The sequence below is a fragment of the Staurois parvus genome, unplaced genomic scaffold, assembly GCF_062004578.1.
Source record: "Staurois parvus isolate SC_StPar_1 unplaced genomic scaffold, SC_StPar_1.0 ptg000154l, whole genome shotgun sequence".
NCBI classification, from domain to species: domain Eukaryota; kingdom Metazoa; phylum Chordata; class Amphibia; order Anura; family Ranidae; genus Staurois; species Staurois parvus.
This window is the reverse complement of record NW_028317950.1, coordinates 26,135,560-26,152,486: the sequence shown is the minus strand read 5'-3', so window position 1 is coordinate 26,152,486 and position 16,927 is coordinate 26,135,560. Positions and strand designations below refer to the sequence as shown.

The window sequence follows — 16,927 nt, the reverse complement described above, 5'->3', positions numbered from 1 at the left end:
GTTGTATAATGTATGTATATAGAGTTGTAAAAATAAATGTATCCAATTTATAAAGATGACACTAATTTCCTTAACAATGCTTACTCCATTTGAATATATGATTCTAGCCACCATTATTGCCAACTGCATTGTGTTGGCTCTGGAGCAACACTTGCCGGAGCAGGACAAGACCGACATGTCGGAGAGACTGGTAAGATCCACTTTCTTTGGTTACTGTCCACTTCTTAAGAAAATACAGACTAGATTCATTTAGGCCTCATGCACACTGGGCATATAAAATGAGGCTTGTGCAGGCGTTTGGCATTTTTTTTCTTTAAGCCTGTTGCAACAACTCTGTGTTGGCTTATGTGTCCATATACATATGGGCGTTTACAGGCATATTTAACCACTTGCCCTCCTGAGGATTTACCCCCCTTCCTGACCAGGCCATTTTTTTGCATTATGGCGCTGTGTTACTTTAACTGACAGTTGCGCGGTCATGCAACACTTCACCAAAATTAAATTTACGTCCTTTTTTCCCATGAATAGAGCTTTCTTTTGGTGGTATTTGATTGCCTGTGCAGTTTTTATTTTTCGCACTATAAAAAAAAAAGGCTGATAATTTTGAGAAAAAACATTATTTTTGACTTTTTGCTATTAAACATTTCCAGTAAAAAAAAATTAAAAAAACAAATTTCGGCATAAATTTAGGCCAAAGCTACATGTCTTTGCTAAACAAAATCCCAATACGTGTAAATTAATTGGTTTACATGAAAGTTATAGCGTTTACAAATGGTGGTATATATACTGGAATTTTTTTTTATTTTACTAGTAATGGAGGCGATCAGCGACTTATATTGGGACTGCGGCGGGCATTCTGACACTGCGGGGAACTGACTTGGTGTCACTGACATCCCCAGTGACACCCAATACAGTGATCAATGCTTATTATTATTATACAGGATTTATATAGCGCCAACAGCGCTTTACAATATAACGGGAGACAATACAGATCAATACAAGAGCGATAGGAGGGCCCTGCTCCTCGGAGCTTACAATCTAGGATGCTAATAAAAAAGTACTGACACTGTACTAATGGCACTGGGCAGGAAGGGGTTAACATGTGGGGCGATAAAAAGGTTAACTGTGTGCTGTTACACAGTATGCTGCGTGAGTGTTTTCAACCATAAGCACACTACTTTGTATGGCTCTGCTATGCAGAGCCATATAAAGCAGTGAGCAGGAGCTGAGAGGGGAGAGAACTGTATTGTTTACATACAGTTTTCTCCCCTCAGTAATACTTGGCAATCACCGGGTGCTGGCGAGTAATCACCGGCTGGGACCTGGTGATTGACAGCCGAGGCCGCAAATAGCGGCGCAGGTAGGGCACGCACGCCCCCTACCCGGAAATGCAAAATCATGTGTGTGTGTATAAATATATATATATATGTGATTTTGTGCACCCCTGCCGGCCTGTAGCAGTATTTCTGCTATAGGGCAGTGGGAAAGCGGTTTTTAAAGGGGAGCATTTACAGGCTGAAAGAAAAACAACATCACAAGCATGTTTTTGAGAAGAGCTCTTGGGCAGAAAAAGATGCTTGACACACATAAACTCAGCAATTTTAAGTGTTAATTGTTTATAGTGAAAAATGAGCAGAGGGAAATGTTTTAGATAAGACATTTATAAGTGAAAATGCACATAAACATGCATAAAGGTCTGTGTAAAACGAGTCATTATGAGCGTTTTTTTAATGCAGCTTTTGCTGCCTAGAGCTGCTGCCTAGTGCGCATGGACTCTAAAGGGTATGTAGACTAACACTAACAATGAACTTCTCCTATTTGGTGCCTTTTGAACTGTTAAATATGCCATCAAAAGCAATTTGTTATATCTGGCTGATAAGTGCAAGAAATACTTGTTGATCCTGCCAGACCTCAGTAAGTTAGCTGATAACTTACTGTGCTGTCTTACCGGTTACATTGTTTTGAGCTAACTCCAAAGACTACAGAAACTCTCCCCTCTATGTTATGGCAGAGAGGAGAGGGGGGAGGTGTTTGTAGTCCTGCCCTAAGATGATGATGCTGCTGCTGCTTTTTTATACATACGGTAGGGTGAGTGGGCATTGTCATCCAAGGCAGAAAGTGTGTTACTGGCAGGATTACCAGGTGAAAAAAAAGAATACTCAAGCCGGCCGTACATGAATCGAAATGTGGCAGGTTCAGCAGGGACTAGACAAATTTCTATCCATATATGGGCAGGGAGGTTCAGTAGAACGACTTCTGTACAACCGTTCTATAGTATTTTTACAGCTCACTCAGTGCTGCCGGCTATAGCCTGCAATGCTGATCAGTGCATTGTGATAGCGGAAAAGTCTCCCTATTGTCAGAATACGATAGCTCAACAGGAGGATTCCCTCATCTACATCAAATGTGTGGATAGGGGAATCGAGTCAGTTTTTCTCATTCAACCTGCCAGTTGAATGAGAAAAATTGACGTGTGCTGCTTAAGGTACCCATCACTTCTGATGACTGGTTTGCTGTAATATATTTCATTTTGTTTTTTGGGTTTAAGTATACTTTTCATCTGAAGGTCGGGTAGACAGATGTTCAGCTCAGCATGTCCTCTTTTGGTTGTACAGCCTCTTGAAGTATATTTTCGTCTGGTAGGAATTGCTTGGATTTTGGTACACAGAATGTAGAGAGCAGTAGACAGGTAGCGTGGCTTTAGACTGGGTGTGAATACTTCCCATTGAGCCCTTTGGATGCCTCTAAGAATTTATAGGCATAAAAGCACAAAATAAGCAATGTACACTCACCAGCCACTTTATTAGGCATGAAAAAATAAACAGAATAAATTATTGTGGTGCCAAATACTAAAAAAATTATATAATAAAAAGTAAATTGGTGTTTACTTATTTAATCCCCCAGGGGGTTTTGCATCTGCCCCTAAAAAGTGAAAGCGACACTTGTATGTGAACTAATAGTGACTAGGTAGGCGCTGTGCTTAAAATAAACAAAAGTTGACCCAAGTGCAGAGGCGGACTGACCATTTGGAAACTCGGGCACTGCCCGAGGGCCCGGGGTCAGTAGGGGGCCCCATGAGATGCCCCTGGTACTTTTTTCATAGGCTTTTTTGAGTTTGGGCAAGGACACAGGGGCCCCATGATCCCTTATTGCCCGGGGGCCCCATGAGTTGTCAGTCCGCCCCTGCCCAAGTGAACCCAATATGATTCCTGAATATTGGTTATCCATGGGTGGACAACCCGTTGGTATGCTAGTCAAACAATAAATCAATAACCATGTGAAATGTACGTCGAAGCATAAACGTGATTCCATCATATCCGGGCTCCGGTAACGTCACATCCAGCCGGAACAGAAGTGAGGCTTGGAGCGCTTGTCGGCCATCTTAATTGAATACACAGGCAATACATGTTGGTGCCGGCTTCATAGGCACTGTAATATTGGTATGGCATAATCAGCAAAGAATACCTGTCCCAATCTCTCCAAATATCTTTTGTTGAATATATTGGTATGGCATAATCAGCAAAGAATACCTGTCCCAATCTCTCCAAATATCTTTTGGTGAATATATTGGCAATTTCACATCAGTCTTCCTGGCTATACAACTATGAAGTGTGGGTGATGGAGACCATGCTTGGAGGAATCTCTAGAGAATATCCTGGCTTATAAAACAGAATGCGATATATGCAGGGGCGGACTGAAAACTCATGGGGCCCCCAGGCAATAGGGGATCATGGGGCCCCTGTGTCCTTGCTCACACTCAAACCACACCCAAAAAAGCCTATGAACGGAAAAAGGGGCATCTCATGGGGCCCCTTACTGACCCCTGGCCCTCGGGCAGTGCCAGAGTTTCCGAATGGTCAGTCCACCCCTGGATATATGAGCACCGTTTATGGGGTCATATAGGTCTGGTGAGTAAGCCATTCGTTTGCTTTTGCACCGAGGTGTGGATACATGGATCTTCTTGTCACCATTATTGAGTTCTAAAAAGGACTGTTACACTTTGTTTATTCAGCACGTGGTGGAAGCACAAGGACTTTTCATGGAAATAGGATTATATGGTTATTTAATGTTTGTTGAATAGATACCAATGGGTTGTCCACCCATAGATAGCCAATATTTACTATTAGTTCACTTTATTAGGTACACCTGTTCAATTGCTTGTTAACACAAATTGCTAATCAGCCAATCACATGGCAGCAACTAAATGCATTTAGGCATCTAGATGTGGTGAACACAACTTGCTGAAGTTCAAACCGAGCATCAGAATGGGGAAGAAAGGGGATTCAAGTGACTTTGAACGTGGCATGGTTGTTGGTGCCAGACAGGCTGGTCTGAGTATTTAAAAAACTGCTGATCTACTGGGATTGTCACACACAACAGTCTCTAGGGTTTACAGAGAATGGTCCGGAAAAGAGAAAATATCCAGTGAACGGCAGTTGTGTGGATGAAAATGCCTTGTTGATGTCAGAGGAGAATGGGCAGACTGGTTGCTGCGACATTCACATGGTAGGGTCAGAATTTGGCAGAAACAACATGAAATCATGGATCCATCATGTCTTTTATCAATAGTTCAGGCTGGCGGCAGTGGTGGTGTAATGGTGTGGGGGATATTTTCTTGGCAATAGCAAGGTGTACCTAATTAAGTGGCCAGTAACTGCTGTATATATTACAGGTCAGGGGCGGACTAACTATTTGGAAACTTGGGCACTGCCCGAGGGCCCGGGGTCAGTAGGGGGCCCCATGAGATGCCCCTGTTACCTTTTTCATAGGCTTTTTTGAGTTTGGGCAAGGACACAGGGGCCCCATGATCCCCTATTGCCCGGGGGCCCCATGAGTTGTCAGTCTGCCTCTGCTACAGGTAAAAGCTCTGTATCCTCCTAGATTGTAAGCTCCAAGGAGCAGGGCCCTCCTATCTCTCTTGTATTGAACTGCATTGTTGCTGTATTGTCTCCCTTTATATTGTAAAGCGCTGAGCAAACTGTGGGCGCTATATAAATCCTGTATAATATTAATATTTGTATATAAAGCTATATAGTATATAACCAAGTTCTTACATAGTTTAGAACTTGTGGAATATCTGAAAATGTTTTATTCACTGTTCAAGTGTGGATGCAAACAATGTAGGATGAATATGCACTGGAAATATCCATTGTGCATGTACTGTTCTTTTATGTTTTTAAATGCAGCGATAGGGTTAATGAATTGATTTATGAGAAATTCCAGGACTGTAAGCCAATAATATTGTCTCTAATGAAGCTGGCCATACTCGTAATGATTTCTTATGTTCAGCTTATTGAAATAGAGGCTAAGCATAACAACCAGGCAACCAGCATTTTCAGAAGGTAGTCAGCAATGGCAACCCCTGTAGATCTACCGTTACTTCAAAGTAGAAGTATAGGCAAACTTTTTTTTCATTTTGGATAGAATAAGGGAGCGTTATAACCCCTGATGGTTTATTTTTTGCTATCTGTGTCCCATTGGGGAGGTTTACCTTCACTTCCTGTCCCATACCCAAAACAGGAAGTGAGAGGAAATCCTGCAAATGAAGGGAATCTCCCCCAGGTCTCCATAACTAGTGTCCCCATTGGAAGATTTCTCCTCTATTACTTTTCTGGGGACAACCCAAATTTGGGGTTTTCTTTTACTTTCACTTTCAGCCCTGGTTCACACTAATGCGGTGCGGAACACCGCATGTAATTTGCACAGGAACCGCAATGTATTCCTGTGCATATCACATGCAAAGTCTTTGTGGTGCGATTTAAGCCATACATTTTGTATGGCTCAAATCGCATTGCATCCACACCAAAAAGGTGCAGGGGCCTTTTTTTTTTTTTTTCCCCCCCTCACCTGATTCGCATCCCATGGGTGTTCACACTCATGTGATGTCAACTCTGGTAATCACACTGCATTTTGCGATTTGTTTCGGGGTGTCATTAATTTAACATCCGTACCAGATCACATGGATGCCGTGCAATTGTGGTGCGGGAAATGCACAGAATTCGTTGCATTTCCCGCACCGCGTTAGTGTGAACCAGGGCTCAATGATAATGGTAAACAGGACAAATACAGAGGGTGAATTTCCCTAATGGGGACAATAAAGACATGACCGGTGATCTAACCCCTCTCCACTCTGTCCAGTACTATTATTTATTTCAGGTACTTATATTGTGCCATCACTTTACATATATATATTGTACATTCACATCAGTCCCTAACCCTCAAGGGGTGTACAATCTAAGGTCCCTAACTTACATTCATACATACACATACTAGGGTCAATTTAGACAGGATCCAATTCACCTACCATCATGTCTTTGGGGTATGGGAGGAAACCGGAGTACCCTGCGGAAACCCACACAGGCACAGGGAGAACAACTCCAGGCAGGTGGTGCCGTGGTTGGGATTCAAACCAACGACCCTAGTACTGCCAGGCAGGAGTGCTAACCATTTAGCCACTGTGATGCCCATACTACAGAAAAAGTTTTGCCTTTAATTGTACTTTATTACCTGACTCAAGCTGAAACATTGTATTTCATTTTGAGAAGGGTAAGAACCTCTGTAAGGTTTTTATCACAGTATTTATTGAGATTTCCCCCCATTTTCTATCAGGTGTCGACGGGAAATTTCTACACAGCCACAGTCAGAAACAAAATCCATATTTCAGTACACCATCGAAGGCTTAGAAATTTTAATGATTTTTTTAAAATAGTTTTTTGTGTGCCTTCCTGTCCTGGTAGCTACCGCAACCCCCATTTCCTGTATGGGTGTCACAGGGACAGGAAGTGAGTGAAAAACCCACAAATGGTGATCACCACTCTGTCCAAATCTAAAAATGTTTTTGGAGGCTGCAGTTTGCATAATGTTTTAGTGTAGCTACTGTAGTTAACTAAAAGATTTCTTTTTATTATTGTGTTGCATACTGTCTGAAAGTTCCAATGAGGCTTGCAGTTGAAGTGGCTGTTCTGTAAGCTAATAGGCAGTTGAAGATGGGGCTTGCAGGGTGAGTTCTATCAGTTTGGCAATGTCTTTTGTATTCTAAAGAGCAGGTAAAAGGGAAGGCAGCAGGCACAGAGTTTGCAGAAGTGCAGATTCTGGAAAGTGTTGTCACCTTGTGTAACCCATGCCGATGTCAGTGCATTGCTCTACAATTCTTTTAGTGGGTAATACTAATATAACAAATCCGCCTTTATAGCACATATCTATTTCCTATGCGTGTGTTTCAAATGCCGATTTAGCAGTCGGCTTTAGCCTTTTTCAGCAGGAACCTCTTGTTTCATTGTTTGATTCTTACCCACAGCCACTGGACTCTTTTATGAAGAAATAATAGAGTGCGTCTGATTTCAGTCCCGATTTTATTGGTTCTTGTAAAATGTCACTATAAATATTGTATGAAAGGCATATGCTCTACAAGGCATGGCAGACAAAGAGACCTGAACTTGAACCTTTCAGGTCAACAGAGGACTGGACTTTGCTAAGCAGAAAAGTACAAAATGGTTGCAATTTAACTTCTACAGATTTTGCCCCTCCATCCACGTCACATCTGCATGTTTTATGTGCAGTAGAAGTCCTTCCTGCTGAATCTTTCATGTAGTTTATCACAAAATCCACATTACATAGAGTTCAATGGTAACACGTGTACAATGTGCCAAAATACACACTGAAAATACAACATACTGCACAAAAAACATGGATATTTCTAATCCTGTAGAACAGTGGTCTCCAAACTGTGGCCCAAGGGCCAGATGCGGCCCTTTCCCAGCATTATTCCTCCCAAGGATAAGAGGCACTACTCCTCCCATTGACACAGTGGGACATAATTCCTGCCACTGACACTTGTGATGGGGCACTATTCCTCCCATTACTATCAATGATTGGATACTGTTCCTGCTACTGATACCAATGATGGGGTACTATTCCTGCTCTTAATGACCACCAATTCTGAGGCCATGTTTATTCGAATGGATGCTGGGCCTGGGACATTTTCTACCCCCACTGGCCACTCCGGCCCTCCTAAAGTCTGAAGAACAGTAAACTGGCCCTTTGTTTGAACAGTTTGGAGACCCCTGCTGTGGACCAATTGGGGGTTATTTACTAAAATTTGAAAGTGCAAAATCTGGTGTAGCTCTGCACAGAAACCAATCCGCTTCCAGGATTTATTCTCAGAGATTAATTGAAAAAGCTTATGTTAGAAGCTGATTGGCTACTATGCACAGCTGCACCAGAATTTGCACTCTCGAGCAGGGGCGGACTGACCATTCGGGCACTGCCTGAGGGCCTGGGGTCAGGAGGGGGCCCCATGATATGCCCCTGGTACACTTTTTTTTTTTGGGGTGTGCTTTGAGTGTGGGCAAGGACACAGGGGCCCCATGATCCCCTATTGCCCGGGGGCCCCATGAGTTGTCAGTCTGCCCCTGCTCTTGAGGTTTAGTAAGTAACCCCTTTAGTGCCCAACCTGCATGGCAAGGACCAACTGCAGCTCTTTAGTACTTTTGTGTGGTAGTCAGACCTCAGCAATCTGTAATGGGAGTAGAAGCACTGACCAAAAAGATCTACTAGCCTGATGTAACATGTCCCAGTCTTTTACTATCTCCAGTCTCCAGCCTAAAGCTTGCCATAAGTGGGTCAGTTTTTTTAGTTCAACCAGTGGGTTGAATGAAAATTACTGACCCGGTTTCCCTATCCACACATTGGAGATGGAGGGTGTCAGATGATCAGCCGGCAGTGCTGATCAAGGGGAATTTTCCAGCAGAGCAATTTTACAGAAGTCGCTCAGTAGATCGACTTCTGTACAGCCACAGTGCCCATACATGGATCAAAATTCATCTGGTCCCTGCTGAACCTGACGGATTTAGATCCATCCATGGGCAGCTTAACCTGTATCATGTCCACAGTATGACCAACGTTTCCTATAGTATGTCTGCGCTATTTGACAGCTTTACTAGCATGTCAAGGACCACTATTGGGGTTCCATATACTTTATAAGTTGACTATCACTGCTGTAGACCCCAAGGCTGGATTCAAACTTGCATATATTTTTACACATCACATGCACAGAAAAGAACACAAATAATAATCTCAGTTGGCTGGTCATATGACATGCTGCATGAAAACGCTGTATCACACATTACATGTGCATACTGCTTTTCCATTCATTTTTTTTTTATACCCTCAACACCCACGCAGCCACAGTAAAATCCATACTGGTTTCACTTCTGTACTGTACATAAATATGTAAATATGAATGTTATACCACTTGGTAATGCTAAGAACACAGCCTCGTTCTGCAAAGATGCCAAGGGGGAGAAATTTGCTAATTTAGACTTAAGATGAACCTATACCTATGGTAAAGATTTAAAAAGTGAAAAGCAGACATGGGGGGTCCTCCATGTAATTTTACCTAACTTATTGATCTAACCAGAGCTGCCTGCAATATAGAACAGCCTTTCTCAACCTTTTTTTTATGGCCAGTGGGAGAACCCCCCCTTAAATTCATAGTCAGTGAGAAAGGTGCCCTCTTACATTGGTGGTTAGTTGGAGAGATGCCCCCCTATATTGGTGGGAAAAGTGCTTCCCTACATTGGTGGTCAGTGGCAAGGTACCACTTATGTTGGTGTTGATGGTCATTGATGAAGTACCCTCTTAGTCTGATCATCAGTAGAAGGAGGTCCAAGTTACACTGGTGGTCGTCAGAGAAGTATCCCTTTACTTTGGTGGCCAGCAAGAGAAGACACCCTTTACCTAGGATGGTCAGTAGAAAAGCGCTCACTTACATTGGTAAGTGGAGATGTGCTCTCTTATATTGGTGGTCATTGGGCATTATGTCCCTTTACATTGTTGGGCAGTGGAAGACAGACCCAATTACATTGGTGGTCAGTGGGGGAAAAAAGCCAGTGGAGAAGTGCTCCTGTACAATGCTACTCAGTGAGAGAAGGGCCCACATATATTGCTGGTCAGTAGGAGAGGTGCCCCCCTGCATTGGTGGTCAGGGGGAGAGTTGCCCTCTTATACTGGTGGCCAGTGGGAAACCTGCCCCCTTACACCAGGGGTTAGTAGAGAAGTGCTCTCTTATACTGGTAGTCATTGAAAGGGGTTTTCCCTTACAATGCTAGTCAGTAGGAGAAGCGTTCCTTTGCACTGGTGATAATTGGAAAGAGAGAATGCCTCTCACATTGTTCATCAGTAGTTCCCCCTTACATTCCTAGTCAATTGGTGGTCAGTGGGAGAGGTGCCGCCTTACACTGGTGGTCTGTGGGTAAGTGCTCCAATACATTGGTGTTCAGGGAGAGAGGCCCCCCTTCCATCGTTAGTCAGTGGGAGAATCATCTTCTTATATTGGTGGTCATTGGAAAGCATGCCTCTCACTCTGGTGGACAGTGGAAGGAATGCCTCCATTGCAGACAGATAATTGGTGTCAATGATTGCTTTCTTGAGAGGTTAAAGAAGAGGCTACAGTGGTTCCACACTGCTGACTCTGCTGAGTGACACTGGGATCAAAACTATTCCTGCACCATTAGGTGGGAGATCAATCTGCCACTGCTAAAAGCTCAAGAAACCCTAGCAAGAATGCATTACATTTTTGCTAACTGTAGTTGTAAAAGCCTACTGTCTCTTTCTGGTTTACTTTTTAGTGATTTCTAGCATTTCACTGAAACTGGGAGTGGGGGAAATAGTTAGCCTGGCAGATAACGTAACCCTACTCTAAACACACAAAAAACTGTTTGAGATGGAGTCCTACTTAAATCTGTTATGTATATGGCATATACTTGTATTGTACAAGATATACTGTATATATATTTAAAGAGAGAGAGAGACAGATGTAGTTTGGCTTTAGATAGACGTTGTGGTCTTATTAATATGTTTTAATGTGAAAAAAAAATGTTTTGTCAATGTATAGTTCAGAAAAGTGAGCAGATGAAATAACAAAAACAGCTTTTTGCAAAAAAATTCACCTTCAGTCTAGGGAGTTCCCCTACTGTACCTTTTTCCTGGCTTTAGTCATTCTCAGTCTGATGGCCAGCATCATTTAACACACTTCCTCTGAGCCTCTGAGACTGGACACTGAAAGGAGAAGCAGCACAATGACGAGCACATCTCTCTTATCAGCATACTTCTTGTCAGCACATGAACTAATCAGTTTCTTGTGCTGTTTCTTCCTTTCACCCTCCAGCACTGCTGTACAGGGACTGCAAGAGGCTTATGGTAGTTACACTGCTTGTATTTAAACGTACATTTTATAATGTATTAATAATTACAAAGGGCAATCATTCATGTCTTTTATATCTACCGAGAGTTCAGCTTTAATGCAACAGACATTCTTGCATTTACTAAAAGAGTACAAAGCAAATTCCTGTTTTTCATCTGCACACGAAACCCAAACCCAAAAACAGAAATGTAATATATTACAGCTTACCTATTGTTAGATGTGGTGGCTTTATTTTGTTTATTTTCCAGGCTTTATTTTCACCTGGTAACACAATCCCTGTCTTAGGGTGGCTCCACTCTGTATGGAAGAACAATGGAGTCACCTTTTGGACAGTCTGGGGAGTGGGTAGTATTAGATGCACTAGCAGATCTAGGTGGGCTAAGTGTAAGTAGAGTGATCTGTATTTACCTTTTCTCCAAGGGTCCCCGTCCCTCGCCAGTGCTGGCATCTTCTTTTGTGTGTCAGCTTTCAGCCATCTTCATTGGCTAGTGTTGGATGACGTCACTCCTGAACATGTGCAGGAGGCCATCATTCCGGCACATAGACATCAGGCCAGCTGCTGCAAGCTGAGCTGCCCATGCGCAACCCAGTTTGCATGCCTGGAGACTTTGCCAGGAAGCAGGTAAGTGTATTTTATTGCAGACAAGACATTGCATGTTTCTTCTGCAATAAAAAACCTGCTTGCTTGCAGTGAATGACATCAAAACTCTAGTTCCACTTTAAAGCCAAACTCCAGCTAACATCTTTTAAGAAGTTACGATAACAGTTTTTCCCTTTTTGAATAAAGTGGTTGTAAAGGTCTTCTACCTTCATGCATTCTTTAGCCCTAATTTGTTTATCCCTAACATTTACCTTAAGCTCCATCACAATCCAGCGATGTGCATGAGAGCCTTGGCTCTCCAGGGACTTTCCCTCATTGGCTGATTACAGCCAGTGAGCCAATGAGGAGATAGAGGAGGCTGAGCCGGGCTCTGTGTGTGAATGCACACACAGAGCAGCGGCTCGGCAGCAAGCCAGCTTGGGTGCCCCCATAGCAAGGTGTTTGCTCTGGGGGCACTTGACAGGAGGCTGTTCACCTCACTCGTCTGACTGGCATTGCCATCAGGATACCAATCATTGGGTAGCCATGGAACTAGAGGACTCCCAGGGTATGGCGATGAGTTGGCCATGGTTGACGTGTCCTCTACCATGGGATTTCAATGCCCACCTGACTTTGGGCACCATTTTGAGGGTCGATCGGGAAGCATTCCCGAAACACCTCAATCTCTCCTGGTCCTTCCCCATTGGTTCCTATGCAGGGTAACCCCGACTTTTCCCCCTGGTTTAGAAGACCAGTAATTCTCACGCCTCTCTGCTTGTGGATGGACTCGCCTGTCTGATTTATTCAACCCTGACTGGGACCATCATTTCATCTGATCTTACTAGGGTGGTGGACCTCCCCTGAGTTTTTGGGGCGGATTGCAGCGTCAAGCTTACCTGCACTCCCTTCTGCATGTTCCAGGCATCGTCCGTCCCCTGACTGCATTCAAGTCCATAGCCACAGGGGTGAGCCAGTTCGGCATACTCTTTCCACTACATACTCATCCCTTATCCAACCTGAGACCTAATATGTTCCCCTTTTACTCTCTAAATGGGTATCAGATCTAGGGTGACCCTAACATCGCCCCAGAGAGAGAAAATTCTTCGCTTTGCCCAAGAGTCTTCTTTAGCTACCAAGGTTCAAAAAAACAACTATAAACTCCTTACTCGATGGTATCAGATTCCTACCAGGCTCCACTTCAGTGTCTGCTGGAGATGTGAAACTGACCAGGGTTCCTTCTTACATATCTTCTGGCAATGCCTGAAGCTCCAACCATTTTGGCAGTGAGTAACTGGGATTATTAAACAACTCACTGCGGTTAACCTGCAGGAGGACCCAGCGACTTGACTTTTGCATTTAAAGGAAAGATCCATTAAGAAACATAAAACCTCCTTGACCATTCAGCTGCTTAACGCGGCGAAGGCCTTTATTCTACTCCGATGGAAAGACATTCATCCTTCCACAGTTGCCAATTTCCAAGGTTAACAAACTTAGGGACATGGAGGACCTTACTGCCACTCTATGTAATCAACAGGAGACCTTTAAGGAAACCTGGCACCCATGGCAATATTTTGTCTACACGGATGCCTACAAAAAATGAATTTACACCCTATTAATGGGATGGATCTCTCTAACATACTGTTTGCTCAGCCCAGGAGAGGATGGATATTTTTCTTTATTCTAGCATGCCCTATCCACCCTCCTTACTCGTCCTTTCTTCTGGCTTTTCCTTCTCTTCTGCTTCTCTCTCTTCCCCCTTCCACCCCCTCTTATGATCCCTCTCGTCTCCCCGTCCTCCCTTCCCTTTTCTTGTGGGGTTCCAAGGCAGGACTCCCCTTCCAGCTCTCCCGCTTTTCCTTGATATCACTTTATTTCGTGACCAGCTGCTGGCACTAACTATACATGCTGTACTTACAATAACCCAGTGACCCGGTGCACATCAGCCTATGTTTTTGCCCTGCTCTACCCTCCTTCACACACAGGTTTGTTCCAAGATGTATACTTTTCGACTTATTTATAATTGGTTTTGCCTGGTCCATTATTCCTGCTTGTACTATACCCGGTTTTGCCTGGTCCATTATTCCTGCTTGTACTATACCCTGTTTTACAAGTTATATCTTTCTGCTCTTATTGTGTGCAACCCACTTTGTTTTTGGGTCGGCATTCTCTTTTATACTGCTTCCATTTGTATTATGTCACGATGGTTGTTTTTACCTTTTTTGTATATGAAGTCTTGCACACAAAACATTACAAAAAAATGGCTTGTCTCAATCCTCTAACTTGGGTTGTTAAGGGAAAAATAACAGATTTACTGGCTGGATCACTAGGTGAAAATAAAGGAAAAAGCCTAATCAAAAAAAGAAAACTATATGAAATCAGAAAAAAGTGCAGCGCTGAGAAAACAACCAATGGTATTGAAAATGATAAAATATAAATATTAAAGTGCCAAGTGCGTATATGCTAAGTGATATATAATATGACAATATGCAATGAATAAATAAATAATTAAATAAATAAAATAAATCCAGTGTGAGTGTGATATTGTCCTTAATAGATGCAAAGTGGAATCCTGTGCTCATGAGATAAAATCCTGTGCTCAGGTGAAGATATGTTCCATGTGACAATTATTCCATTTGGTGAAATGCGGAGAATGTGCATTTTTATTTAATATATTTCATTTATTTGTTTATTCATTGCATATTGACATATTATATATCACTTAGCATATACGCACTTGACACTTTAATATTTATATTTTATCATTTTCAATAACATTGCTTGTTTTCTCAGCGCTGCACTTTTTTCTGATTACATATGCTATTGAAGGTTTCAGGTTCCTTTTTAGGTGCATTTGCTGCTGTATAGATTTAAGCGCTCGCTGATCTCCTTTACACAAAAAAGAAAACTAATGCAGCCACCACATCTAAAAGATTGGTAAGCTGCAATAAATTACATTTTGTTTTTTGGGGTTTAATACCACCTGAGGTGAATATTCACACAATTTATTAAGTGAAGAGTCTCAACTCCTTTAGTAAATCAGGCTCATTATCTAGGTCATCTCATCTCAGTGGTCTCTTAGCAGAGTTTCTGGTTGTAATGATTGATATACAGATAGCCACTAGGGTGGAACCTTCAATATGCATATAAAGTCGTGCCAATTTGGAACGATGACTAGAAATGTGAAAGTCCTATCATAAATTCCTTTTAAGTTAATGCAACAATAGTGCTTCGTTATTGTACCGAAATGAACATATACTCAATGTTACCTTTAAACAGCTGAGGCTGGAATTGTTAATAGTGTGTTGCCATCCATTTTCAAGTGTACGATTACAGCAACAAAAAAAAAAAAGAAAAGCAAAAAGAAAAAGCTCTTCTGCGTTTTTGATTAGCATTGTCAGCAGCGCAATTGCAAAGAACAATCTGTTCAATGGTCTCGCAGACAGGCACAAGGAGAAAACCCAAAGCCGAGGCTTGTTATGGGGAAAGTGATTCACCCTTAATTGGATTAGCACTCGAGCCCATGCTGTGCCATGCTTCGGCTGGCGCTGAGAGGGCAGGAGAGTGAGATTGTGATAGGCTCCCGTCTCTTGAACCATGTTTCGGAATAGAATATCTGCATAGAAAAAGTCTGTGCTGCTTTGGCCACAAATATCTTATCCCTGCAGAACTCTGGGTGGATTAATTAATTGGTGGTGGTAGTGTGTGTGTGTTTGTGGGGGGGTTCAGACAAAGCTGACTTTTTGTATCCAGATTTAGGAGAGGATTGAGCTACTGTGGCCCTTGGGGGCCCCAGAATGCCCTGTTTTTTTTTTTATTCCATTTCATGCAGTGTAAGATTATGATTGTTTCTTTTTTTGCAATTTAAGAAATAACATTCAACACCTGTACATTAAAATCACAACTCAAAGAATTATGCAAGTATAAATCAAACATTACAATTTGATTGGATGAGATTTTTTTTCTTTATCAAATTGATTTTATATTTAAATGGTATATGCATCTGATTGAATTTATCACCCTGCATAATATAGTCAATTTAAAAAAAAGAGAGAAAAAATGGAAACTGTACATTAAGATTGTAACATGTACTATATGTAATAGAGATTGTAATATGTAGGGCTATTTGACTATAATGTGATTTATGTTGGCCACAAATGGGCAGGTTTATGTATATTTTTGGAATTTCTGTATCTTTTTTGCCACTGTGACTACTGCAGACCCTAACCTTGTCAATTTAAAGTATATGTAAACCCTCACCTTGTAAAAGAACCCATTCAGTTTAAGATAGAAATGAAAGGCAAAACATGGGTATAGATAAAATAAAAAATTATCAATACCATTTCCCTTTTTATAAGTAATCGCATTCCCGCTGTTCTCAGTTGCATAAGAGCTAGGGAAGAGAAAAAACAGTGCACTGAACTTCCCTGTGAATGGGTGGCGGTGCAGGGGAGGCTTGTCAGCTTAAGTCTGATCATTGGATGAGAGCGGGATGAGTTGCCAGCATAGGTGAAAAAAAAACTGACCACGTTGTGTCTTCTTGACTAGTGTGATCAGTTTTAATAGGAAAGCAGACGAACTGGCAGGAACACCAGAGATTTCACACAAAGGAAGCAATACAAAGAGAATATGATACTTTTTCATGCAAGTACATTGTGCAGCAGGCACCTATTTGGAATAATAAAAGTTGTATTTACATATTCTCTAAGTTTCTTAGGAAGGTACAAATTAAAGCATAGTATCTACATGGGTAGGGTATGGTACATGTGGTTCGTGCCACTCAAGAACTTTAAATATATATATAATATAGTGTTGCTGTGATAAAAATCCCTATTGGCAGCAATGTATTATCTATGAAACTGACTTTTATGCTGAGATAATGCTAAGTCTAATAAGGTAGCTTTCCCATCACCTAAAAATGGTCAGTAATTGGTCAATAATGGCTATTGATGTTCAAAATTGGGATCGTCACTTGCAATAATTACACAAATTATGGCCTCTTTGAGTTCACAGGGGCATTTTTTCTCAACTTAGCTTTTAAGTGTTATGACTCATTTACACTAGAATGCATGTATTAAAGGGTCACTCCACCTGAAAATTGATATTTTAGTTATAAGTGAAGCCCAGTGGATTGAGTCAACCCCTGG

General features: G+C 42.0%; 1 protein-coding gene across 5 annotated transcripts in view; it reads left to right on the top strand.

The window, feature by feature from the left end:
- The window catches only part of CACNA1B (calcium voltage-gated channel subunit alpha1 B), a 378,141-nt gene that overhangs the window by 11,084 nt on the left and 350,130 nt on the right, over positions 1-16,927 (top strand). For all 5 annotated transcript variants that reach the window (XM_089675295.1, XM_089675298.1, XM_089675296.1 and 2 more), the window contains exon 2: positions 85-190. In XM_089675295.1, coding sequence (XP_089531421.1) covers positions 85-190 — 106 coding nt within the window. The remainder of the gene's footprint in view (positions 1-84; positions 191-16,927) is intronic.